Genomic DNA, 24,894 nt, shown 5'->3' with positions numbered 1-24,894 from the left:
GTGTGTGTGTGTGCAGTGGTCAGACATCCACTGCTGCTGCTGCTGGAGTCGAACACCGTGACCATCAGCACCTGGTCAACCATTTAGTCGGTTATCAGTCAAGTTAGTGAGTTTGAGTCATGGGAGGTGCAGAAACCGTCATCCGTTTGATTTTCGCACCTTGAAACCAGTCCCCAGAGAAACGTTTTTATTGTTTGTCCCTCTCTGGGAAAGTTTATCGACTGTTTTCGTGTTCGTGTTGACAGAAATCTGTTTTGTCAGGATCTGAAGCATCGGCCGACTAAAAACATTCAGATTTCCTCTCTCAGCTGAGCATCTCCTCAATCTCAGCTGCTTTTGTTCGCCCTCTTCTGAGAGCCTGCCGCCCCTCCTCCTCCTCCTCCTCCTCCTGAGTGTGTTTTATGGGCTTTAGTGTGTGTGTGTGTGTTTTGCGCAAACTGCACGCATTCATCTCTCCACTCTCCTCAAACATCCTTGTGTCTTTACTCCTCCTCCTCCTCCTCCTCCCTCTTTCACTCTGCCACTCTGCAGCCTGTGCGTGTTTGTGTGTGTGTGTGTGTGTGTGTGTGTGTGTGCGCGTGCCGATGCGGTCGCCGGCGACCAGGTTGCCAGTTGCGCTCTCAGTAGAGTCACTCGCCGGCAGTTCGGCGTGTGAGGAGCAGCAGGAGGCGCCCTCCCTCCCCGGAGGAGACGAGGAGGAGGCGATTCAGGCAGGAGGCTGCAGAGGGACGGCGGCATGCCGTGATGGAGACGCACCTCCTCCTCGCTCCAGACGCTTCTGCCCCTCAGCTCTGATCCCACCGAGGCTCATCCAGGACCTGACCTCGGACCTGATCCAGGACCTGCTGCAGCTCAGAGTGGAGTCAGCCTGCAGAGAGAAACAACTCGGTTTGTCTCATCGACTGCAGTCAGAGACGCTCTGAGCCAGGATCAGCAGGGGGACCAGGACCAGCGGAAGAACCAGGACCAGCAGGAGAACCAGGACCAGTGGAAGAACCAGGACCAGCAGAAGAACCAGGACCAGCAGAAGAACCAGGACCAGCAGAAGAACCAGGACCAGCGGAAGAACCAGGACCAGCAGAAGAACCAGGACCAGCAGAAGAACCAGGACCAGCGGGAGGAGAACCAGCAGCAGTCACAGGAGGACAAGCAGCAGGCAGAGGAGGAGGTGTGAGACAGAGGCAGCTCTATGGAAGCTGCGAGAACTTTCTGAGCCTCGTCACCAGGTCCCGTCCCACCTGAGTCCCGCCTGTCCTGAAGCCTGCTCCGCTCTGAGCGCCTCGGGTCAGACCGCCAGACCTGGAGGTTCAGTCGCGGCTGGAAACGGGGAGCAGATGCTGTGATCAGAGAGCTGAAACCTCTGCTTCACCCTGCTGGAGATCCCAGATCATCGGTCTGTCTGCGAGGGTAACACACACACACACCTACACACACACACACACACACACACACACACACACACACACACACACACACACACACACACACACACACACACACAGCTTTAACTTTACATCACTTTCATGATTGTTGCAGAGCATCTGTCTGAATGTTTTTGCTCGTTTCGTTTATCAAACACACGCCAGACACAGTTTGACGGGATCCTGCAGGAAAAGACTACATTTCCCATCATTCCTCTCACCACACAAACTTTGGATGATTCTGGAGCTTCGTGTTGACATTTTGCTTCTGGACGCTTCTTTTAAAGATGCTCCTCTGTCACCACGGCAACCGCAGCTGAGCATCATGGGTGATGAAGTCTGCAGAGGTTTATCAGCATCAGGGCTGTTGCCATGGTTACCTACAGGTTCATATACAATACAACACTGGGTTGTCTGATGATTTCATGATTTCATAACAAACGGTGAGTGAGTGTGTGTGTGTGTGTGTGTGTGTGTGTGTGTGTGTGTGTGTGTGTGTGTGTGTGTGTGTCATAAGACTGCAGCTCTGTGATTCACTGATGTCTCAGTAACTCATCAATCTCTCTCTGTCTCTTTCACACACACACACACAAACACACACACACGGACACTAGTTACTGGACACAGTCTGTTGTCACGGTAACCTCAGAACCTCTCACTGAGTCTGTGTCTTGTTGCACCTTTTGGGGTCATGAAGCCCCCCCCCCCCCCCCCCCCCCCCCCCCGGGCCTCCTGCTATCAGCCGGACTGAAGGGCTCCTGGTGGTTTTGATCCGATTCGCTGGTTCGGGACTGAGCCGAACCCTGTCAGGACTGCTCCATCCTTCTGTCTTCTCTGACACGATCCAGCATGCAGGATTCTTGAAACCTTCTCAGCTTGACATAAAATCTAAAAGTTGTGAATATGATTATTCAGTTTAGTTTATTTACTCGCCAAGCGGCTGCAGTTTAAAATGTGGAGCCTTTAAAAAACTGACTGGTCAGACTTCATTAATCCCCTTGGAGAAACTTCTTTTTCCACATTGACGCAACGGTTTTCAAGGATGTGTTCAGCAAAATTGAACCAGCAAATATCAAATCTGCTGAATGATCAGGGATCATTCAGTTTCCTCTGACTGAAGCTCAGAGTTGTGTAACTGTGAAGCTTAAAGCGTAAACCTGCTCTTTCAAATAAACATCTTGAAATAGTTTATTAAAGTTAAAAAAAAGGGTATTGTTGCACCTTTTCTTTTTATCCCTTCCTTTGAAGCCTGATCTTTCAGATTTTTCTGCCGTCAGCCCCCGAAGCGCCAGAACAAACTGTTAATGTTTTCTCAGAGGGCGAACAGAAACCTGCGCGCTGAAGCTTTTTGACAGCCGCATCGCTTCAGCATCAGCGAGCGGCTGAGCGGGCGAGCGAGCGAGCGATGTCTGCGGGCGACAGGAGGTCGTTTAGATGCTGAGTGAAAAAGTGAAGTGATTTCCTGTGACAGTGTGAAGGCTGAGAAGCAGCGAGACGCTGCTGCAGCCCTGATGGTTCAGGCACTGATGTGTAACAGCTCGCAGGAGACGCCGCAGAATTCTGCTGCGGTGTTCCCATCTCACGCTCTGAAAACATGGAAACAAGATCACACAAACCTGTGTGAGTGTGTGTGTGTGTGTGTGTGTGTGTGTGTGTGTGTATCAAAGAAATTGGCATTTCGTACATATTTGTGGTTTCTGTTCAGAACACACACACACAGAAGAGAGTGGAGGGTTTTGAACGATAAGCATTCTGAGGCCCCGTTTTACACATCAACATTTCACGTGAAAAAAAAAAGCTTCATTTCTGCATCTTGCAGTTTTGAGTTTACACTGCAACATTATGAAAATTATGTTTCCTTAAAGATCCTCCTTGACGTTTTCAGTGACGCTTTTAACGTTTTCTGTTTGGCTTAAAAGCATTGACGTGTGAATGGGAACCGACTGTTTTCTCCTTGGTGAGTGAAGCAGCTTGAAAAGAAAAGATGAGGAGGAGGGGAGTGTTTTCTTCCTCCTTTGTGAGACATGCTGGGGCCTAATTGAGCCAAATACAGAAATACCAAATGAAGGAGAAAGGGAAAGGTCTGCACGAAAAAAATGAATTGCATTTATCAGAAGTGCATTTTGTAGTAATTGGAATTCTCTGCAAGTTAAATCTTCCCATCACATTTGTTTGATAATGTTCAATAAAATGTTTTAAATCGTCATGTAAAAAATGTTCTTTTAACAAAATGTTTTAAATCTTTTGATGAGCTTCTGTCCTGATCATAACTAGTAAATTCACATTTTCCTCTATGAATGTAACCACTCAATGTCTTTTTGAGGTATTTTCAACCTCTTTAAACTCTAACTTAGCTGTAGGGAGGCCCTATTACACCCTTATATCAGTAATTGACAACAACATTGGTTATAATGTGTTATTTTTTCAGAAGTGTGATTTTTTTTTTTTGGGGGGAAAATACGTCATCGTTCATGCAAAAAAGTGTTCCATTCTTTAAAAGTGCTTTTGTGTGTGTGTCTCAATAACATTTTACATCAATACGTCAGTTTTTCAAGGCAAAGCTTTGGACTGAAAAGGTATTAAAGTGCAAAACACTGTTTGATGCTGAAATCACTGGGATTAAAATTGTGTGTTTCGATAGGAGTCAGCATTGCAGAAACGCTTTTTTTGTTCACAGACTGTTTTAAAGTTTTATTCTTAGATCCAAGGTTGGAATCTAAATGAGAAAAAACTTCCCGCAGCTATGATGCAGGCAAAACGATTGATTATTTTCAACATGCAAAGAATGAACCTCTTGACGCACAAGGATTTAAATCGTCGCCGTGTTCTGTTTATACATGCTTCTTTCTTTGATTTAGTTTTGGAGGTTTGTTTTAAGTCGCTACCTATGATGCCTTGCTCATGAGCAGCACTCTGACCCCCCCCCCCCCCTATCTCTCCCTCCCTCCTGCAGACGCCTGTCGGCCATTATGACCCAGCAGATGCAGAACCTGCAGCTGTCTCAGAGCAGGAAGTGCCCCGGCGGGCCCGCCTCCCCCAGCGCCGCCAAGCGCCTCTACCGCAACCTGTCGGAGAAGCTGCGGGGGAGCACCTCGTCCTTCGAAGATGCTTACTTCTTCGGCAAGACGGAGCGCCTCCGCAAGGCCTCGGTAGGCATCTCACCCTGAAACCAGTCATCTCGGTAGCAAGTTGAGACTGGAACCTGTCAGAGACTAGACTAGAACCAGTCTCAGAGTGGACAAGAATCAGTCTTATACTATACTAGAACCAGTGTAAGACTGGACCAGAACCAGTTGGAGATGGAATTAGAACTAGTCAAAGACCAGACCATAGCCAGTCTGAGGCAAGACTAGACCAAGACAAGACCAAAATCTGTCAAAAGACTTGACAACAGGTCCATGGCTGGTTCAGAAGTACAGTAGTAACCAAACCAGGGACGGGTTCCATCATGTGAGTACTAACCCTTTCTAACCCTGCCCCCCCCCTAAGACCATGCAGGGCAGTGAGTGCCTCCTGGAGGCGGTGGAGCAGCAGGACCTGGACTCGGTGCAGATCCTCCTGTACCAGTTCTCGGCAGAGGAGCTGGACCTGAACACGCCCAGCAGCCAGGGCCTGACGCCGCTCGACATCGCCGTCATGACCAACAACACGCCCATCGCCAAGCTGCTGCTGAAGGCCGGCGGCAAGGAGAGCCCCCACTGTGAGTCCTGCTCAGAGCCAGGGGTCAGAGGTCAGGGTGGAGTTCACTATCAGTACTGCAGATAACTTTTAGATTGCCCTGTATCAAAACTAAGATAAATACGATTTCTAAGGTTTTATTTAAATTTTCAATGATGAAACTCCTTCTTGGGAGTTTCCTCTTGAACGTCTTGTGGATTCTGCTTTGGGTTTGTACCACAGGTGGGGTATTAAGGCCCAGCTGCCCCCACCTGTGTGCCTCTAACGCTGCGGGTACTTAAACGGTTGAGTTTGATGAAGTGTGCTAATTACAGCTAAGTGATTTATAGGACAGCGCGGCCCCTCAGGCAGCACTGCATGTGTGGGTGGGGGGTGGGGGGACACAGTCTGTACCTGTAAGCAAACTCTGTTAATGTCATTCCTCCTGTGCCAGGTAAACCAGTCATTTATGTCGGCTTCTGCAGATCTATAAAACACTTGCGGAGCCTTAGAACAAACGCTTTTGCCATGATTTTTTGTTTTTTTTTTTAAATATAAAGGGCTTAAAGCATTTTAACGTTTAGTTTTCTAGTGAAACAATGATTCCTATTGAGTTTGGAGAGAAAAACAACAAACATCTGTCACAGGTGGAGGACTTCCTGTCAATATATCAACCTGCTGCAGTAGAAGCATGACAGAAAAGTTGTGTTTCCCCTGTTTCCATGGAGACGTAGTCAGAGTGTTTTCAAAAAGTTGTGTTTTCATTGACTCTGAGCACTGTTGTCGTGTAAACAGGTGAAAAGGCAACAAAAGATTCACCTTTTCTCTTTGAAATGTCACCGTGTAAACAGGGTCTTGATGTGAGTTTTTCACACTGAAACACTTTTCTAAACTAACTCCTGGATGATTTAGTCCATGTATGACCAGCAGGTGGCGCCATCACAGCTCACAGTGAGCAGAAGGTGTGAGGCTGCTGCCCTACAGCTGAACTTACAGTTTTTATTAATAGAGCAGAAAACATCTTAGCCTGCTGTCCCACTTAGCTGTTCACAGCTGTTCTACAGGTGTGAGGAGCAGAACACAGAAGGCTACAAGTGTCCAGTACTTCAGTTGTGCCCTAGTAATGGTGTTCTCTGTTGCAGTTGTGAGTGTGGAGAGTCGAGAGGCTCACCTGCACCTCCTGGTGGAGGAGGCGGAGCAGCGCGCGGCCGACCTGGCGGCCCAGGCCCAGAGGGACGGCCTCTCGCTGGAAGCCTGTCACAAAGACAAACAGCTGAGGAGCTGGGAGTGGAGGAGCAAGCTGTACAAGCGCATGAGGACGGGCTTCCAGCACGCACGTGAGACACACACACACACACACACACACGCACTGATACGCACACATTTATATGCGTGTGTGTTTTCACCGGTGTGAGTCTGTGTGCCCCTGCTCAGGTCCCCCGGAGGCCCCGTCCATGGTGCGTCTGAGCGTGAGCAGCAGCACCTCGCTGACCGTCACCTTCCAGGAGCCGCAGTGTCTCAACTCCACCGTGGTGACCAGGTACCGAGGTGAGGAGTCCAGGCGTCCCGCAGCAGTCAGTGGTGTCAGAGGGAGACAAATAGCTTTTGACAGTGTGTCAAACAGTGTGTATTACGTGTCTGTTAGGCAGTACAGACCCATGTAACCTGTGTGCGCGTGTGTGTGTCTGTCTGTGTGTCTGTGTGTGTAGTGGAGTGGAGCTGTCTGAAGGATTTCTCTCTTCTAGCTGGCGATTTAGTTTTGGATAATCTGCAGAATCTGAAGTGCATCATCAGCGGCCTCACCACGGTAACGTCAGCCTCTCTCCTCCGTCTCTGCTCCTCTCTGCTGCTCCTCCATCTCTCCTCTCTTTGAATTTTCAATGCCACACTAGCTCTTTTAACCTGCTGATAAGTCTGACAGCGAGACTCTTTCAGAAAGTTTGTTTTGTTGAAAATCGAGATTTTTTCCATCAATTTCAACCTTATTCTTTATTTGTTCTGTAAATCTGGAAGCATCTGACATGACTCTGTCTCTTTAAACAATAGTAGTTCCTTTTTAGACACTCAAGGTAACTTTGCATTGTGAAATATAAAAGACACTTTAAAGAGCCAGCAGCAGCATTAAAAAGTATTCACAATTCTCAGCAGACCAGAAGCATCGACAAAAAGCAATGAGTCTGAGGTTAGATGGGAGTTTCAGAACCGGAGGAGAAGAAAAGGAGAGCCGTAGAACTGATCGAACGCTTCTGAAGCAGATTATGGTTTTGATACCTTTAATGTTGAATAATGATGTGGTGACGCCACAGGACAGAGAGGGTGGAAGAACTTGTGGGGTTTCTTAATGTGTCCGATCAGACCCAAACTGAAATCTGTGGATCTGTGGTTGTTCTTCGCGTCGCCATCGTGACCCAGAATGCTTCAGTCGTTTATGAAGATGAATTTGAAACTCAAACCTTTGTGCAGCCTCTGCCTCTCAGATATTAAAGCAGATAGAAGCTGAACATTTTAATCTCCGGTCGTTGAAGTGAGACATAATTTAACGAATCTTCGGCGGCATCAAAACATTAAAGTTGACATTTAAATTTGAGCCTGGAACACTCTCATCAGATGAAAATGAAAAGCTCTTTACGAGCCGTCTGAGTGGCTGCAGATTACAGGAGCAGCTTCTCTTCAGTGACGGGCTCAATGTTTCCTGCAGCAGAGGGAGCAATTCAGAACCGAGGTTTGAAAGCCTGAACGAGCCGACAGGTCATTTTTAAGAAGGCCTGCTCCACGGGAGGGGAGGAGGAGGAGGGGGGGGGGGGGGGGGGGGGGGGGGGGGGGGGGGGGATGTGGGCCTGTTGTAACACATGACAGCGAGTTTGTGCTGCTTTAACACAACAATAACTGAGAGGGCTTCAATGTGTCTGGACCAAAGTGAACAGACAGATTCTCATGTTGTTGCATTGGTAATGTGTCCCAGTGCTTTACTGGTCATGCTGTGTGATTTATTTGTTGCTGTTGTTGTTGTTGTTCCAGGGCCGGATGTACTTTGTCCGGGTGTCCGCGTACAACATGAAGGGTTGGGGTCCGCCCGCCTGCTCCCTGCCTCCGTCTGCAGCTCCATCCAGTAAGTTCCTTTAGCTCTGCGGCTACAGTACAGACGGCCGTCCTGACTCGGGAGCAAAACAGCCAAAAACATGTAAATCGGTTGAAGACAACGTTTTCTGGTGACGACGGGAAACGTTTGTTACACAGTGATGCCTGGAACCACGGAAACGCAACTTTTTGAAAACGATCTAACCTGGTCTCTTTGGATACGGGGTGAAATGCAGCTCACTGAAACTCTGCCAACAGACAGTAAATAGTTACTCCGCTCACGTGCTGATAGATGGACAGTGACAATAACGATTTCCTCCGGAGTGTCGTGACTCAGTCCGCATCACATGCCTGAAGTGTTCTGAAGCCTAAAGAGGAGACGAGGATGGACGGACACGCTGTAACACACGTCTTCCTCATTCAAAAAAAAAGTCTGTTTCATGAACAGCTTCCACAGACCGTCCCCTCCTGAGCAGGCCTCTCCGTCAGATGCTTTCTGGATGCGTTGGAGGACTCTGTGGCTCCAGCACGCTCCGGTCCTCCGGGTCCGGCAGTGGCGGTCGGACGTCGGCCCACTCACCGTGACCCGGACACATGGCGTGTTTATAGCGGGTTTTTGTCTCCCCGTCACGACTCGCTTCTTTTTTTTTTTTTTTTTTTTTTTTTTTTTCAACTCAGTGGAGCACTTCAGCCTTGAGCCTGTGTTTGGTTACGTCTCTCAGCCTTTGTGTGTGTGTGTGTGTGTGTGTGTGTGTGTGTGTGTGTGTGTGTGTGTGTGTGTGTGTGTGTGTGTGTAGAATGTGAAAGACAAACATGACGCATGTTCCTCTGTGACAGTTTCAGACCCAGATAAACCGTCACCGTTTCTGCTCTCGTGCGCACTAAATACATCGGGAGTGTCAAACATGAGGCCCGTGTGCTAAAACCAGGCCGGGGGATGACTTTGGGCGTCAGCCTTGAGTTTCTGTTATTCTTCACTTTGGGTCACTCTACAGCCCGGCCGTCAGGATTTTAACCCACGAAATTTACAGACAGCGAAAGATGTCTAAGATGTGATCAGTGCTTCTGCATGAAAACCTGTTTGGCCAATCAGATGGAGCCTGACTGCTTTAATGCCCGCCCACCAGGTAGATGTGGAGCTTAAAGAGCATCATGATGGTGGAAGAGAAAAGAGAGGACCATCCAAATCAAGAACAACTGGGAGAGAAAGCTGTTTGAGTTTCCACCTTCTCAGTTGACATATCAGGAAGTAGCAGGCTGGAAAATTAAACGGATCGTATTTCATGTTATTACTTCAGCGTTAATCCATACCACAGGACGGGAGCGTAAACTGAGGCCAGGAGAAGGAGCAGAAATTGAAAAGTTGAGAGAAATCCATGTCAACATGTTGATCTCAAATCACATCACTGTCAAAATGCTTCAGAGCATGATGGTCCGTCACAGTTTCCCCCACGTGCCTCCAGTCATGAACGCTTGTGTTTCCTCAGACTGGAGGGAGAGCGACGGCCGGGAGCCCAGGAGGCGGGGCCACATCGAGGCCATGGAGCGCCTGCTGCAGCAGGTCCGAGCGACACACACACACTACTGCTGCGGAGGTGAGAACACACTCCAGCGTTTCTGGTGACCAAACATATGAAGAAAATAAGAGTCTCGTAACCCCTCCCCCTCCCCATCCCCCTCCCCCTTCAGACTCCTCCAAGCTACAGAACCCCAGCAGGAAGCAGTCGGTCTCCAGAAGCCTCAAACATCTGTTCAACTCCTCCAACAAGTTTGTGAAAACACTGAAAAGGTTCGTTCAGCCTATGAGATGTGCACAAGATACAAAATACAGCACAATGTCTTGACACTGTGACCTCTGACCCCCATCATGAGGCAGTCTGGAACTGAGCTGTGGGACTGTACCATCCTCTCTGCAGGGGGATCTACCTGGCTGCTGTCTTCTACCACAAGGACAGTTTGCTGGTGACGGCCGAGGATCAGATCCCCATCGTGGAGGTGGACGACTCCTACAGCAGCTCGCTCATGCAGGACTTCCTGTGGTTCACGAAGGTAATGCACCCCCTCTGGACACACAGATCTCCAGCCACAGCCCAGGAATCGCACATCTACAACCACAGATCTATAGAAACAGATCTGAATTCACAAATCTATAATCACAGATCTATACAGGCAAGTTGTATTTCCACTCCTCTTAACCCTGGGTTTTCCATCCTGCTATAAATGACCATGGTTACTTACGCTGAACAGCAGGTTAGGTTCTGGATAAGAGATATCAAAGGTCCGCGTCCTGTCCTATCAGATCGCTTAAAAAATGCCCTGCCCATTCACAGAAGAGCCTAGCTGGTGTGTCACTTCGTGGGTTCAGGCCCCCTGTGTGTTTGTGGTTCACATCGGCCTGTTCCGGTGTGTTCTCTTGCTGTTGCTGCCCCCTGCTGACGGTTCCGTGCCTCTGCAGCTCTCCTGTATGTGGGAGGACGTCCGGTGGCTCCGACAGAGCATGTCCGTGTCCATGTCGTCATCGTCCACCCTGCAGGCCCGACACAAGATGCTCACTGCCGCCGGCCAGATGCAGGTCAGACCCACATCCGCCAATCAGCTGCTAGAAGAAGTTACCCCTCGTCCAATCAGGAGTCGCCATTTTTTCTGACATCACAATGAAAAAAATAACCATGAAGTTTAAAGTTTCTGTTACCTGATGACTGTTTGTGCACTGTGACGAGCTGGTCTTTTTTTTTGGCTACGCCCTCAGAACCTCCTTGGGACTCACAACCTGGGCCGGGTCCACTACGAGCCCATTAAGGATCGCCATGGAAACGTGCTGCTGGTGACCATCAGGGACACGGAGAGCCAACACTCGCTGTTCAGTGGGAAGTGGATGCAGGTGACCAAACTGCAGAGCCAGAGGAAGTCTCTGTCCACGCCCGAGGAGCCGTACGCCCTCGATATCCTCATCATCACCATACAGGTGAGGAAGACCCACCCCCTACAGTCAAACCTATGCTACTGCCATGGTTTCTAACAGGTGGAAACCAGTTACTGACATGAAAACTGTGTTTTGACCGGTTTACGTCACTTTCTCACAGGTTAAACCTGATTTCTGATGAGTTTATACTGGTTTCTGAACGGTTCAATTAGATTTCTAAATGCCTTACATTGGTTTAAACTGGATTCTGACAGGTTTCAACTGGTTTATGCTGGTTTCTGACAGTTTTACATTGATTTAAACTGGCTTCTGACCACATAAATTTGATTTCTGACTGGTTTACACCATCATGAACTGATATCTGATTGGTTTACTCTGATGTGTATGACAGATTTACAGTAGTTTAAACTGATTTCTGATTGGTTCAAATTGATTTTTGACTGCTTCGCATTGACTTCTGACAGATTTAAATTGATTTCTGACCAGTTTACTCTGGTTAGAACAGTTCCTGATATAGTTTCTGATATCCTAACCCTCTTCTGCAGGACATCCTGGCCTACCAGCGGCGCAGCACCCACCGTCTGGCCCCGGGTCTGTACCTGGGCTACCTGAAGCTCAGCAGCTCCGTGGACCAGATTAAAGTCCTGGTGTCACAGCGGAGCCCCAACATGCTGTGTCACAGCCGCATCCGAGACAACGCCAACGTCTCCAGGTGCCGATGCATTCCTCAGAGTCCGTGCGTCCATCTCTGCCGGGCTACCGCGTGTCTACATTACCCACAATGCTTCTGTGTATGATCAGGGAGGAGTGGGACTGGATACAAAAGCTTTCGGCTGCAGGCGAGACCGATCACAGCGGGGAGGAGGGGGAGGAGGCGGAGCCACGGCCAGAAAGCCACGCCCCTTTGCTGTTCTACGAGTTGCAGACGGCCATCAAGTCCCTGCTGAAACACATCAACCTACCTCTGCACCAGGTACACCGCCTGAAGCCCACGGGACACGAAAACGTGTCACTATTGTTTACAGGTGTTGTTAACGTGTGTTGTCGTTTGTTTATGTTGTGTGTCTGTGTGTGTGTGTGTGTGCACGCGCGCGTCCTCCTGCAGGCACGTCACTTCCGTCTCTACAGTCAGGAGGTGGTGGAGCTCGGCCACGGCGTCTCCTTCCTGCTGCTGCTGCCGGCTGCGGACGACGTCTGCTCCGCCCCCGGACAGTCCAACCCCTACACGCCACTGTCAGGCTTCCTGCACCTCCCCATGCAGATGTTCGAGCTCGGTGAATACACACACTCACACACACACACACACACACACACACACACACACACACTCACACAAAAGAGCACATTCATTCCTCATCACACTGATTGTGTTAATTACCCACAGTGCACTTCTGCACCTACAAGGAGAAGTTCATCAGTCTGTACTGCCGCCTGTCCTCCGTCCTCGACCTGGACGCCCTCATTACCCAGCAGGCACTGCGAGAAGCCATCACAGACGCAGAGGTGACCACAGCCAAGCAGAGGCACCAGCTCATCCTCGACTACATCCAGGTGTGTGTCGCCGTGTGTTCCTGCCTGTGTCTGTGTGTGTTACCTTTGGTGTGTGCAATTATTTTTTTTCCTGTTTCCGTAGCAACTGGATGAGATGCGTCGTGACCTGCGGTGGATCACAGACGCACTGCAGTACGCTCGCTACAAGCAGCCGCGTGGCGGCGTGCCGATCACCTGCCTGGTGGACGCCAACGCCCCGGAGAGCGAACCGGGCCAGAAGAGCGACTCCACCTCCTCCACCATGGACTTCCTGCCCACGCCGTCACCCTCGCCAGAGCCTCGCCGCAGGAAGGCCGTCGGCGGTGAGTGTCCGCGCCGAGCACGTCTCCGTAAAGTGAAAACTCATGGCGGCTGACCGCGGCGCCCCTCGTCCTGCAGACTCTCAGCCCGGCTCCGACGAGGACGGCTTCTCCGAGGTGTTCCTGCCCACCGACAGCGACTACGACTCCAGCGACGCCCTGAGTCCCCGCGAGCTCGACCTGCTCTACTCCCCTGACCTCTCCCAGCAGGCCGTGCACGCCCTGGGAGGCAGCGCCCCCGACGTGTTGCAGATCCACGAGCTCAGGTCAGCACACCGTAGCTTAGCATGTTAGCATGTTAGCATGCACATTTACATGGCAAAGCTTTGAAACCAGTGTCTGTTCCGAGGGAACAGCTGAAATGCCGAAAGCAGAGCAGGTATCACGCCAGGCCACAGGTTGGCACTATTGCTTGTTTTTGTAGTGAAACCCCAGACACATGCACACAGAGAACAATAAGCTATGATAAATATTGACAAAGGGAGCACACGGGACGTTCATATTGACAGACGACCAAGACTCGCAAGAAAATAAAACTGTAATTGAATATGGTCTGGAAGTCATGGTACTCTGGAGGCCACCGTTGTTGTCATTGTCCATCCGCATGTGCAGAAGAACTGTTTGCTACGGCCGTGCTGTGCATGCGCAACAGCAGTGTTTCAGAAAAAGTTGTGTTGGAAAAGACTGAAACAATTTAACAAGAATGCATCAGTCATCCTGACACCTGAGGAGTTCCTGAGGGACCGGTCCTCCTCAAACCCTTCTCACATAAAGTCCTTGGCCAAGTCGTCACTCGCTGCAGAATCTCCTTCCAGCGCTACGCTGACGACACTCGACTCTACTGTGTTTGCATGTGCAGACCTGATGCAGCACCAGTGTGTGTGTGTGCGAGCAACCCCTGGTGGTGTGTGTGCTCACTGTGTGGACTCTCCTGCAGGTACAGCATCTGCTCGTCCAAAGACCCGCCGCTCTCCCCCGCAGTCCGGGATCTGAGATCAGCAGACACCCCCTTGTCCTCCCCCCTCCTCCCCTCCTCCCCGTCCCTATACAGGACCCTCCCCACCTCCCCCTCCCTCCCTCTGCCCCTCACCCTCCCCCTCTCCCCGGCGCTGTCCGACACTACCAAGACCCTGGAGGGCCTCTCGCTCTCCCGGGGCCACCAGGAGGGGGCCGCCTCCCTCCGGGCCCTCGCCAACCCTCCCGCCAAACGCAAGCTGCTCTCCAGGAGCCACCGGGGCCAGTACTTCAGCGGGCCGCAGCGCTGGCTGCGTGGCCACAGCGGAGAGACCCACTCCTTATCCGAGGGCGTCTACACAAAACAGCCGGACCTGGACCTGCCCCCGCAGGGTGACCCCACCCCCCCGCAAGGCACCACCTACATCAGCCACGCCTCCTGTGTGCTGGAGAACCGCAAGGTCCGCCATCGCGAGCCCCGCCCCCACGTCCGCAGGATCTTCGTGGAGCCCTGCAAGGAGCTGTCGTCGGGCCTCGAGCGAAGGTGTCGGGAAGAGGCGACGGAGAGGGTGAGGGGTGCCGGCGTGTCGGTGGTGGTGGAGGGGGAGGAGCCTGAGGGGGCCGCCGCCCAGGAAGTAGACTCAGATGATCAGACCAACGCTCAGGTGTCTGAGATCCTGAGCAGCACGCTGTAGGAGGCCACAGGGACTATCTGCAAAAACCCATCCCGCCGCACCCAGCAGAGGGAGGCATAACCCGGTCCCCATGCCTTCTCTGAAGCCCCGCCCCTCCACAGCCCCGCCCCCTCTCAGACCGCTCAGACTGGACTTTGTAAAAGTTGCTGGTTCAACTCCGCCCTGTCCTCAGCACCCGATGGCTTCGACTGTTACCCCGAAACTATCAATGCAACGACACACCGAGCGCCTCCCAGCTGAGCCTTGCACACCACCAAAAATAGGAGAACACAGAGCAGGAGGAGGAGGAGGAGGAGGAGGAGGAGGTGTTTCTCCTGCCATCTCTTCAGAATTCTGTTGTTCTGTCAGAATATTTCAGCAGCATGAATCTACTTGAAGTCAATGTGAGGTTTGTTCTGTTTGTGGTTTCCTGTGTCATGTTTCGACCCAGCAGCTCCTGATTGGTCAGTCAGATCCTGATTGGTCCGTCAGATCCTGGTTGGTGCATCTAGTCTTGATTGTTCCGTCACTTTGAATTTATGATCCGTCCTGAGAAAAACAGTATTTTTGTATCCTGGGTGGGATGCTGGACCTGAACTGTAGGTGGAGCTGTTTTGTTTTGGTTTTTTTCTGTTTTAACGTTACAATTTTGTGGGCATGAAGTTTGTCGTCGTGGGTTTGTTTGTGTTTTGAACCGGACCGTTTCGTCTGGTTCAGCATGACCGTGTCGGCCTTCAGATCGTGTTGTTGTTTCGACTCCTGCTTTGGCCCCGCCCACTTTCAACAGAATCGTCCACCGCAGCTTGCCTCGTTTTCCTTCAAGACACGAGGCACTCCACTTTAGACTGAAGACTATTGACATTAAGTTTAAATTAAATGATAACTGCTGTGAATCAAAATCAGGTTTTAAACTGAAAGCTCTCTAATGTCAAACCTTTCATTTGAACTCAAAGAACGAATAAATTCTTAAAGGTGCATAAAGGAGTTTGCACGTTTTATGCGAAACAACGGCCCCTGCAGGCCTTGGGCGTAACTGCAGCTTATTGAAACACTCGGGCCTGTGGCTTGCGTCCATGTACGTGCACGGAAGAGGGGAACTCCTTCCTCGCTCTTTTAGTAGCGCTCGAGTAAAATTTAATTTCCTTTTGCCCCGGTGGGGTCTGTGCTGGAGCTGTGGCCGTGCTAGAAGCCGGTCTTTTCTTACTTTCTGGAAGATCCATCTGGCGGAGTAATGGCGAAAAACCATTGCCATGCCGAAAACGAAGGCATGGAAATCAGGCCGGCAGGAGCACGCATTACGTCACATCATCTCAAATTCTCCCCCAAAAAGTTCTGGTGCCGGACCGGCACTGCAACTTTCAAGTGACAATTTAGCGCTGTTAGCGGTACTTACAATGAATATGTCAGGGCACATTGTACACATCATTGAATATTTGTAACATATTTATTGTGGAAAATAAGTATTTTAAAAGTTGAAAAACTCCTTAATGCACCTTTAAATGAGGACTGACTTTAAATTGATCCAAGAGTTTCAAAAAAGTTCAGTTTAATATCAGTTCATTTTAGATCTATTAATCTAAAATCTTACTGCTCAAAAGTCAAGTTCAGAGCTGGTTAAAAATGATTAAAAGATTAATTAATTCAAGTTAATTTGGGGTATAAATTAGATTTGCATCTGGTTACGATGGAACCTGAATCTGTCCTGAATTATTGTTCTGATCTGGTACCGGGTGGCGATCAGCACCATGGAGGTAACGTTTGCTCATTCTCAGTACTTCACTGTGGAGTTGAAGCTTACGAACCAATGGGGCATCAACTGTGGCAGCTTCTCCATGAAAGACCGAGAGCGGGTCGATTTCCACTTCATCGTCACGGCACCAGAGCCACGGCGTCGGCGACAGCACCAACTTCTGAGTTCCAAAGTTTACCGTTTAACAGGAGGAAATGTTACATTTTCACGTAACGCCGCCAGTCAGGAGAGGTTCGTCAAGCGTCACTCGGCTCGTCGGAAGCTCACAGGCTCTTCAGCTGATGATTTGTATTAAGTGACTTTAGTTTTGTCGTCGGTCTGAGACACCATTTCTTGTTTTCTCTCCGCTCTGTGAGGATTCTGACACATTTCCACGGTGTCATATTTATTTGGCGTGTTGACTCTAACCAGCTTCGTACTGTATATTTTGGCTTCATTCATACAAAACTGAAGTTTATTTATGATTTTTTTTTTTTTTTCTTTTTTTCGACCTGTGAAGTCACAGGATTGGATGTATTTTAACCACTGAAATTAAACTCATGTTGTGCACTTAAACCTGAGTTTGTCTGTTCTGTCTGGAACCACTGGACATCCTCACAGATCCTGTTTGAGTGCGTCTAAACACAATCTCCAATCACTTTTCAGTTAGTCTATTACATGCACAGCATCTCTCTACCTACTTCATGTATCTGTCTGTGTACCTTTCACCTCCAGAGCCCCCTGCTGGTAAAAACAAGATTTGCAACACTTTATTTTTTTCCAGGGTTTATTTTAAATCCCTTCACATGGCGGGGGGGCACGCAGACCCCTCAGATAGATATCACATGAAAAAGAACATATTTACAGGTATAAATTAACACACATCTTCATTCTAAAGACAGCGCCACCTATTGAAATGGTACAAAACAGCTAGCAGTCCCTCTGTATCGTGTAGTGCAACAAATACTGTGGTCAATAATACGAGTCGTCACACCTTTGGTCCAAACCACTGAAAGACGAGAACGAACATCTGAGAACATCCAGAACACTCCTCCGCCGACTTTTCTTCTTTATGTAGAGACGAGTCGCCCTGAACGAGGCGGACGGAGGCGACGAGAGGCACAGGAGAGGTGGATCCTTCCGACGGTTCGAACCCCGATCACACTCGCCGGACAGAGCAGGTCTGCAGGCGAATGGAGATGTTGCTCCGCCCACTAATGGAGACGGACAGCTGGCAGACCGGTGAAGGCAGTTGTCTGCAGAGCAACGGAAGGCGAGTGTGAAACCATCAGCTCCTGGTCCAAAGTGAACAAATTGCCATGGCAACGCCTTTAAAACTATCGAATCTGTGCAGGTTGATTCAGTTCAAACTTCTGTTGAACGGTCCTTCACGGAGAGACCACTGGGGAGACGGTCGGGGTTCGAACATGGAGCCCTCTGAACATGTTGCAGTTTGTCTCTGAGCACCGGGTTTCTGATTGGATCGAGAGCTGCAGGAGTGGGTGGGGCCAAACATCAGGGCCGCTACAGCGTCCCGTCAGATACTGGAGCTTATCTGTGTGTGTGTGGCTCGGACGCCGGGAATGCTGGGAGTTGTGGTGTGCTGGAGTCCCGTGCGGCGGCGAGGCGCCGCGGCTCCGTGCGCGCGGGTCAGTGACTCGGCTCGGTGAAGAATCCCACGCTGGTCGGCGACTCCTTCACCGTCACCGTGATGAAGTTGGCCGTGACGTCGGTGACGAAGACGTGCTCCAGGAGGCTCCGCGCCGGCCGCCAGTCCGTCTCCGTGTCCGACTCGGCGGCGGTGTTTCCCAGGCTGGGCCGGCTGTTGCTGGGAAACAGGGCGGCGTGCTCCGATTCGCTGCTGCTGCTCTCGTCCGAGTCGCCGGCGCTCAGCTCCGTCAGGCTGCGGCTCTGCGTGCCGAGTCCGTGTTTCCGCTCCTCCGGGCGCCCGCCGCCGCCGCCTCCTGGCAGCTTCTCCTTGGCGCGGCCGGCCTCGGCTCCGCCCCCCGCCGACGGGCCACAGCGCTGCCCTCCGGCCGCTGTCCGACTGTCTTTGGCGCCTCCTTTCACCAGCATCCCGCCGGCGCTCCGGAGGCTGGCCCTCGCGGCGGCTCCGGTGCCGCCCGGCAGGCTGCCGACGCTCTGCAGGTTGAGCGCCCGCAGGCTGAGCGCCTGATTGGCTCGTTCTCGCGGCGTGGGCGCCGGCGCCGGCCTGGACAGACCCGAGCTCTGCTGTTTGTGGGGAACCGCGGCGCCATCCTGCCTCCTCTGAGCCAGAGCGGAACGCTGCGCCATCTGGCCGCCGGCAAAGCCGGCATGCAGACCCAGCGAGCCCGAGCTGCCGCCATGTTTGAGAGAAGACGCCCTGAAGGCGGCGGCGTCCGAGGCGGAGCGTTTCAGGTCCAGGGAGCTCTTACTGTGTGAGGAGGCGCCGGCTCTGCCGTGGGAGGAGGACGTGGCGGAGGAGGCGCACAGCGAGCGGCCGCTCCACACGCAGCCGGAGGGGGAGAAGGAGGAGGAGGAGGAGGAGTGGGACGCCGCCTCCTCTCGGGCGCTCCGGTGCAGCCCGGTGTAGGTGAAGCTGGCCGGCTGCAGCGGCTTCTTCACGCCGGGCCGGGCCTCGTCTCGCGGGCCCCGCGGCGCCTGCGGGTGGCGGGGAGGGCCTGCAGGCGGCGGGGGAGGAGGGGGAGGGGGGGACGGGGCGGGCCGGCCCCTGGCCTGCCGCAGCGCCCTGAGGTCCGGGTGCAGCGGCTTCCTGCCGCGCTTCTTCTTGCGCGGCGGGTCGGGTTTGGCCAGCAGGATCTGGGGCCTCTTCTGGGGGACGGGGGGCGCACGGGGGCCCGGCTTGGCCTTCTTGCCGTGGTCTTCATCGTCATCTTCCTCCTCATCCTCTTCCTCCTCCGAGGAGGAGGCGGAGGAGGAGAGGGCAGAGGAGGAGGAGGAGGAGCGGCTGTCCTTGGTCACAGCAGGAGCAGGAGGCTGAAAGGACAGACAGGAAGTGACGTCACCTTCAGTCCACACAGCTCTCATTCCTTCTGCACGTGCTCAGTAGACTCTGATTCTGTCACGCAGTCAGAGAATCGGAGTCTACTGAGCACGTGCAGAAGGACTATACTACTGTAGTGCACATGCACAGTAGCAGCACTTCATAAAGGCTAGGTTTTCCACCATGGTCCAACCCTAGCAACCATCTTCAGTGGCACCGGGCATCGTTGTCATGGAAATGGAACCCAAAACAAAATAAAAGTTTGACGTTTTCACCTGAAGTCGTCGGCCCAAGTATTTCACTTTCTCATTAAAATACCAAAAACCTGCAGTTTCACACTGAGCTGTTCACAGACGTTAGGAGCAGAAACAGCGGTTCAGTTCTATCCTACGTTTTTAGAACATCTACAGACATCAGATCTGAGTAAATGCAGAGGTGAAATGAGCCGTGTGTGACTTACCAGGATCTTTCGAGGTCGTCCTCTCGGCCGTTTTCCTTTTTTCTGAAACAGAAGTTCTCGCTCTTGCTCTCTAAAAAAAACAGTTTTCAGAGAGAGTTCACAGACCGGCTGCAGCAGTGATAAAGAAGGGAAGATAAACTTTGACAGGTTGAGGGAATCACTCACCGTTTGTGAAACGCCGCCAGGAGCCGCGGGTCCAGAATGTTCTCCTCCGGCTCCCAACTGTTGTGTCTGAAAACATCATCAGAGCGCTTCAGTCCGACATCCTCACACCGTTTATCGGCTTCATGAGTCATCGACAAGATACAGAAAACACTGAAAGACTGAAGGAATCAGTTGATTTATGAGACGTTCTGACGGTTTCTATGGAGATGAAATCTGAATTCTGCTGCACTTTTTCTCAAATACCCCCCCAAAAAAAAAAAAAAAAAACATCAACTGCAAAGGATGCTGGGATGTGTATGTTCTCTGGGTCCTGATCCAAGTCCAATCCCTGGTGTAAGTTTAGTCTCGGCCAAATTCAATCTTTAGTCCAGGATCATGTCCCTGGTCTGCATTAAGTCTCTGGTCCAGGTCGAGTCCTCAAATTAAGGCAGTGGTCCAGTTCAGGTTCGTGGTCCATGTTTAGTCCTTGGAGTAGGTCATGTCCCGGGTCTAGGTTTAAGCCTCAGGTCCAAGTAATCGGTCCCTGATCTGGGTTAGGTCCCTGGTTCCAGTGCTTGGTCCTGGTTAAGTCCTGGGTCTCGGTCGTGTACTTGGTGCAGGTCATGTCCCAGGTCCAGGTTAAGGTACTGATCCGGATCACGTCCCAGGTCTGAATAAAGTCTCCGATCCAGGTCGTGTCCCGAGTCTGCATTAAGTCCCTGGTCCGGGTCCGGGTCCAGTCCCGGTCCTGGGGTAGCAGGACCCCGCAGCCTGCAGCTGTTCCCGGTCAGACTGTGAACTAGCATCCGCAGCTCGGGGAGGGAGCCGCGGACAGACGGAGCAGACACGGCCGCTGCTCCGCGGTGTGCGTGCCGGGGCGGGGAGGGTGTGGGTGCTGAGGGAGGGGGGGGGGGGCAGGCTGTCGGTTTTGCCCCCCACCCCCTCCCTCTCCCCGTGCGGGGGTAAATGCCCTCGCGGAGGGTTGGAGCGCTCGCGGCGGCCGCTCATTGTTCGGTGTTTTTCTGTTAGCCGCGGCGGCTAACGGTGCAGCTAGCGGCGGCTACTCACTTGGAGGACCATCCTCTCCACTTCACCAGATACTCGAACTTCCCCTGCGGACGACACACACCATCAGACCGGGCCGCGGGCTCCTCCGCCGGGCGGGGCCGGCTCCGAGGGGCCGCCGGTGGCCGCGCTTACCTTCCTGGGCCGCTTGCTGAGGATGCACTCCGCATCGAATACCTGGCCGACGGTGACCCCCTCCATGACTGCCGCAGCCCCTCCGCACGAGCCGCAGCCGCGCTCTGACCCCGCGCGGCCGCCGTAGTTCCTCCACCGTCACCCTGATCATCGGAAAACAATCGATCATTCGATTCGAAGTCAGATTGAAACAATAAACTCAGACCTCAAATAATACATGTAGCTGTTTGGGAAAATAGCTCTCAAAAAATCAGACCAAACTGTAGTAAAAAAAAAAAAAAAAATGCAATTTTTATTTAAATAACGGTAATTTTCTTAAAAATAGAAATAAAAAATAATTAAGACTGGAATGTCATTTATTTGACTTTCCCAGATTTATTCCTAGAGTTAAGAGATGTTGCCGTTTTTATCTCACACGGTTTTCTGAAGTTGAAATGCTGATAATATGTGAACATAATCAGCTCATTGTGAATTTATAATCCATTTTCACATCAGTTCAAAGCAAGGGTGTCAAAAACATTTTAGTTCGGGAGTCACAAACTGACCCATTTTATCTTGCAGCAGTGGCTTAATAATAACCTTAAATACGCTTTTTTTTACATAAAGCCAATGAGGTAGCTAAGTTTCAGCGTTTTTATTATTTGTAATTATTATTAAGTAGAAAATATTTGATTGGTGGTTTGGCTTGCTGGATTAGAGCCTCTCAAGGACCTCTTTTTTTAGGACTTTTTTGGTCCACATGTCTTATGTTTGACACCTCTTTCTTTAAAATGTGGTGTACTTGTTTAAAGTACTTTTTCTTTTTTTCATATTACTTGTTTATTCATATAATTTCATCATGAATCTATTTTTTTACATATTTCATATAATTTTTGGTGATGAAAGCTTTATAGATAGATAGATAGATAGATAGATAGATAGATAGATAGATAGATAGATAGATAGATGATAGATGTGTTTGTATTTTTTTTACATCTTTTGAATAAAGATGAATTGTAATTTACAGTCTTTTAAAATGCTTTTTATGAGCGTGTTTCGTTAATGTTTAGCCTTCGTGTGGATGCGGAACCTTCCCAGCTTGACCCAGTCGGAGCATTTTGTGTGTAACACCGAGTGTTTGGTAAGTGACAGGAGGTGAAGGAGGAGCAGCGAGGAGGAGGTGAAACACCGCAGAGATCTTCTCTTTTTACAGGTATTTATCCATTTATTCACAAGTGAAACTGATAAACAGTAAACAAAATTATATTTTTTGTTTGTTTGTTTTTTCCGGTCTTTGTGCGCGCGGAGCTCCGACGAGTCCACACAGCGACAGCTTCACTGCTTCAGTTATTCATTTCAAAATGAAATGTGTGTACTGTATTGATTAGATATCAAGCCTGTACTGTGAGTTTTCGTCTAACAGGTGGTTTTTAACTTGAGCTGACGCGCGTTAGTCGACAATTTAATATTTTTTTATAGTCTTGAGTCAGACTTTAAAAATCTTTCATGATTCAGCCCACATGTGATGAAATAAAACACAACACAGCCGGTTAACTTAACACTTTACTACAAAACGCATTCAGTGGATTTTTTTTTAACTATCTCCTCTTAAATAATGTTCAAAGAGTCAGTCTCATTAAGGTGTAAACAGGATTTCTTTGTGTTTTAGCTCATTGGTTGATAGACAGACTTTAAATTAGCACATTTTTATTTGAATTTGAGTTATTGCTGACTTCCAGCTCATTTCTAAGTAAACATTTGTTAATGCTATGAACTGTCAGGGGAGTCACGATACAATACATACGTTACTGTATGATACAGCATAATACGGTTCAATACGATTAGATACTGTTATGATTCAATACATAAAGGAGTTTATGTGAACAATATTCAGACAGACTTTTTCTTCCATTTATTTTCAATTTGCTGGATTACAGGTCTCAGAAACACAGAGCGTGTGTTATTAAGCTGTCATCCTTTTTAAATTACTTTCTAACAAATAGTTTGAAAGTGTCTCATCTCTTCCAGGTGTTGTCGACTCGATCTCCAGCTCGGCTGTGACTGACTGCGGTGATGCTGCTGCCCCTGCTGCTGCGGCGCCCTGCGGCCGCCGCGCTGCTGCCGCCGTGTGTCCGGACGCTGTGCGGCGGCGCCCCGCGGTCGCTGCGCTCGCACAGTGAGCTCCTCCTGCGGCGGAGGCTGCTCCCCCGGGCCGTCCCCCCCAGCCGCGGCCGGAGGAGCCGCGGCCAGCAGGACGAGTGGAAGGCCCGCAACAAGACGGTGCTCACCTACATCGCTGCTGCCGGCGTGGGGATGATCGGCCTGTCGTACGCCGCCGTGCCACTGTACCGCCTCTACTGCCAGGTGAGGTCCAGACACACACACAGACCCCTCCCTCCACCTGGCCAGCCCTCTGATCTCTGTGCGTCCCGCAGGCCTCTGGGCTCGGCGGCACCGCGGTGGCCGGACACGACGCCGAGCAGGTGGCCACCATGACGCCGGTGAAGGAGCGCGTCATCAAGGTGACGTTCAACGCAGACACGCACGCCAGCATGCAGTGGAACTTCAGACCGCAGCAGACCGAGATCTACGTAAGCCCCACCCTCCCACCAGGCTCCTCCCCACACTGCCTCCCCCCTCACTGCTCTCCCTCTGCATGCAGGTGGTTCCAGGTGAGACGGCGTTGGCCTTTTACCGAGCGAAGAACCCGACAGACAAAGCGATCATCGGCATTTCAACGTACAACGTGGTTCCGTTTGAGGCCGGACAATATTTCAACAAGATCCAGGTTCAGTTTGTCCACTTCCTGTTTGTTTTCTGTTCATTTCCTGTCATGAGCAGGAAGGTTTCAAATGAGAGGTAAACAGAATTAAGAGAACTGAAGTGAATGTGTGTGTGTGTGTGTGTGTGTGTTTGTGCAGTGTTTCTGCTTCGAGGAGCAGCGTCTGAACCCTCACGAGGAGGTGGACATGCCCGTCTTCTTCTACATCGACCCAGAGTTTGACGAGGACCCTCGGATGGCTCGTGTTGACACCATCACGCTCTCCTACACCTTCTTCGAGGCCAAAGAGGGACAGAAGCTGCCGGTGCCGGGCTACGCCTTCAGCTGAGGCCCCGCCCTCTCGCCGTTTGGACGGCCGACGTAAACAAACCCCGAGAGACTGGCGTGGACGTACTGAGAGCGTTGCAGGCCGACTCAGGGAGAACGTGCAGACTCAAGACAGTTCCAGTGCCGTGGAACTGATTTCAGAAAGAAAAAAACTGAATGTGAAGAAAATGTGGAAAATAATGAGAAGTTTTTTTTTCTTCCTTCTGAACAGAAACTGTTTGAAGCTGAAGACAGATGTGGGAGAGTTTCAGTCCGTCACTGTCAAACTGCACCTTCACTGTCAGTTCTCTGAAACAATCTCCATTTACCTGCAGTTTATTTTGCACATAAATCATATCTTAAAGTACTGACTTTGGAAAAATGTCTTTTTTTATGTCACATAACTTTTATTTTCTACTCTACCTCAGTATAACTCTTCTTTCTTCGAGATCTGAAGGGGAGAAATACTTATAACCAGTAATGTGGATACTACTAATAAAAGCTAATGAAGACAATAAATAACTTCATTTCTATAGAAAAAAAGCCAAATCAACAAAACTGACTAAAAGACCTCAAACACTTTTTTAAATTTATAAATTGCACAAAAAAAATGATTAAAACAATACAGTGCAGAGGAAATTCTAAAGTCAAACTTAAATAAAAATCAGTTTGAAATAAAATTGAAAAAAAAATAAAGGACAAAAAAACTGGCGCAAAAACTGATACCGACAAAAGTGAGTAGAAAATCAAA

The 24,894-nt window shown here is 50.4% G+C and overlaps 3 protein-coding genes across 4 annotated transcripts in view; 2 read left to right on the top strand and 1 right to left on the bottom strand.

Moving 5' to 3' along the window:
- ankfn1a (ankyrin repeat and fibronectin type III domain containing 1a) overlaps positions 1-15,663 on the top strand; it is a 29,149-nt gene extending 13,486 nt beyond the window's left edge. The window contains exons 7-24 of the mRNA XM_030097408.1: positions 4,375-4,570; positions 4,911-5,121; positions 6,221-6,415; positions 6,513-6,626; positions 6,788-6,885; positions 8,097-8,187; positions 9,644-9,751; positions 9,846-9,945; positions 10,073-10,205; positions 10,612-10,728; positions 10,906-11,121; positions 11,625-11,791; positions 11,881-12,052; positions 12,185-12,353; positions 12,464-12,630; positions 12,713-12,932; positions 13,009-13,195; positions 13,867-15,663. Of these exons, the coding sequence (XP_029953268.1) occupies positions 4,375-4,570; positions 4,911-5,121; positions 6,221-6,415; positions 6,513-6,626; positions 6,788-6,885; positions 8,097-8,187; positions 9,644-9,751; positions 9,846-9,945; positions 10,073-10,205; positions 10,612-10,728; positions 10,906-11,121; positions 11,625-11,791; positions 11,881-12,052; positions 12,185-12,353; positions 12,464-12,630; positions 12,713-12,932; positions 13,009-13,195; positions 13,867-14,578 (3,373 nt within the window). The 3' untranslated portion in view covers positions 14,579-15,663. The remainder of the gene's footprint in view (positions 1-4,374; positions 4,571-4,910; positions 5,122-6,220; positions 6,416-6,512; positions 6,627-6,787; positions 6,886-8,096; positions 8,188-9,643; positions 9,752-9,845; positions 9,946-10,072; positions 10,206-10,611; positions 10,729-10,905; positions 11,122-11,624; positions 11,792-11,880; positions 12,053-12,184; positions 12,354-12,463; positions 12,631-12,712; positions 12,933-13,008; positions 13,196-13,866) is intronic.
- Positions 15,664-17,052: 1,389 nt separating this feature from the next.
- LOC115392810 (chromobox protein homolog 2-like) lies at positions 17,053-21,183 on the bottom strand. The gene is made up of 5 exons (XM_030097412.1): positions 21,077-21,183; positions 20,945-20,988; positions 19,898-19,963; positions 19,733-19,802; positions 17,053-19,265 (listed from the first exon to the last, which is right to left on the bottom strand). The coding sequence occupies exons 1-5, from the start codon at positions 21,140-21,142 to the stop codon at positions 17,937-17,939; spliced, it is 1,575 nt and encodes a 524-aa protein (XP_029953272.1). The 5' UTR covers positions 21,143-21,183; the 3' UTR covers positions 17,053-17,936.
- Positions 21,184-22,168: 985 nt separating this feature from the next.
- cox11 (cytochrome c oxidase assembly homolog 11 (yeast)) lies at positions 22,169-24,678 on the top strand. 2 transcript variants are annotated; one of them, XM_030097417.1, is made up of 5 exons: positions 22,169-22,268; positions 23,084-23,419; positions 23,491-23,646; positions 23,718-23,843; positions 23,977-24,678. In XM_030097417.1, the coding sequence occupies exons 2-5, from the start codon at positions 23,129-23,131 to the stop codon at positions 24,163-24,165; spliced, it is 762 nt and encodes a 253-aa protein (XP_029953277.1). In that variant the 5' UTR covers positions 22,169-22,268; positions 23,084-23,128; the 3' UTR covers positions 24,166-24,678. The 2 variants fall into 2 exon arrangements, with proteins under 2 accessions (XP_029953277.1, XP_029953278.1); XM_030097418.1 differs by having other exon boundaries at positions 22,213-22,268; positions 23,067-23,419.
- Positions 24,679-24,894: the final 216 nt, after the last annotated feature.

The sequence above is a fragment of the Salarias fasciatus genome, chromosome 8 (genome assembly GCF_902148845.1).
Source record: "Salarias fasciatus chromosome 8, fSalaFa1.1, whole genome shotgun sequence".
NCBI lineage: Eukaryota > Metazoa > Chordata > Actinopteri > Blenniiformes > Blenniidae > Salarias > Salarias fasciatus.
The sequence above is the reverse complement of the archived record's forward strand: the minus strand, read 5'-3'. Positions and strand labels throughout refer to the sequence as shown.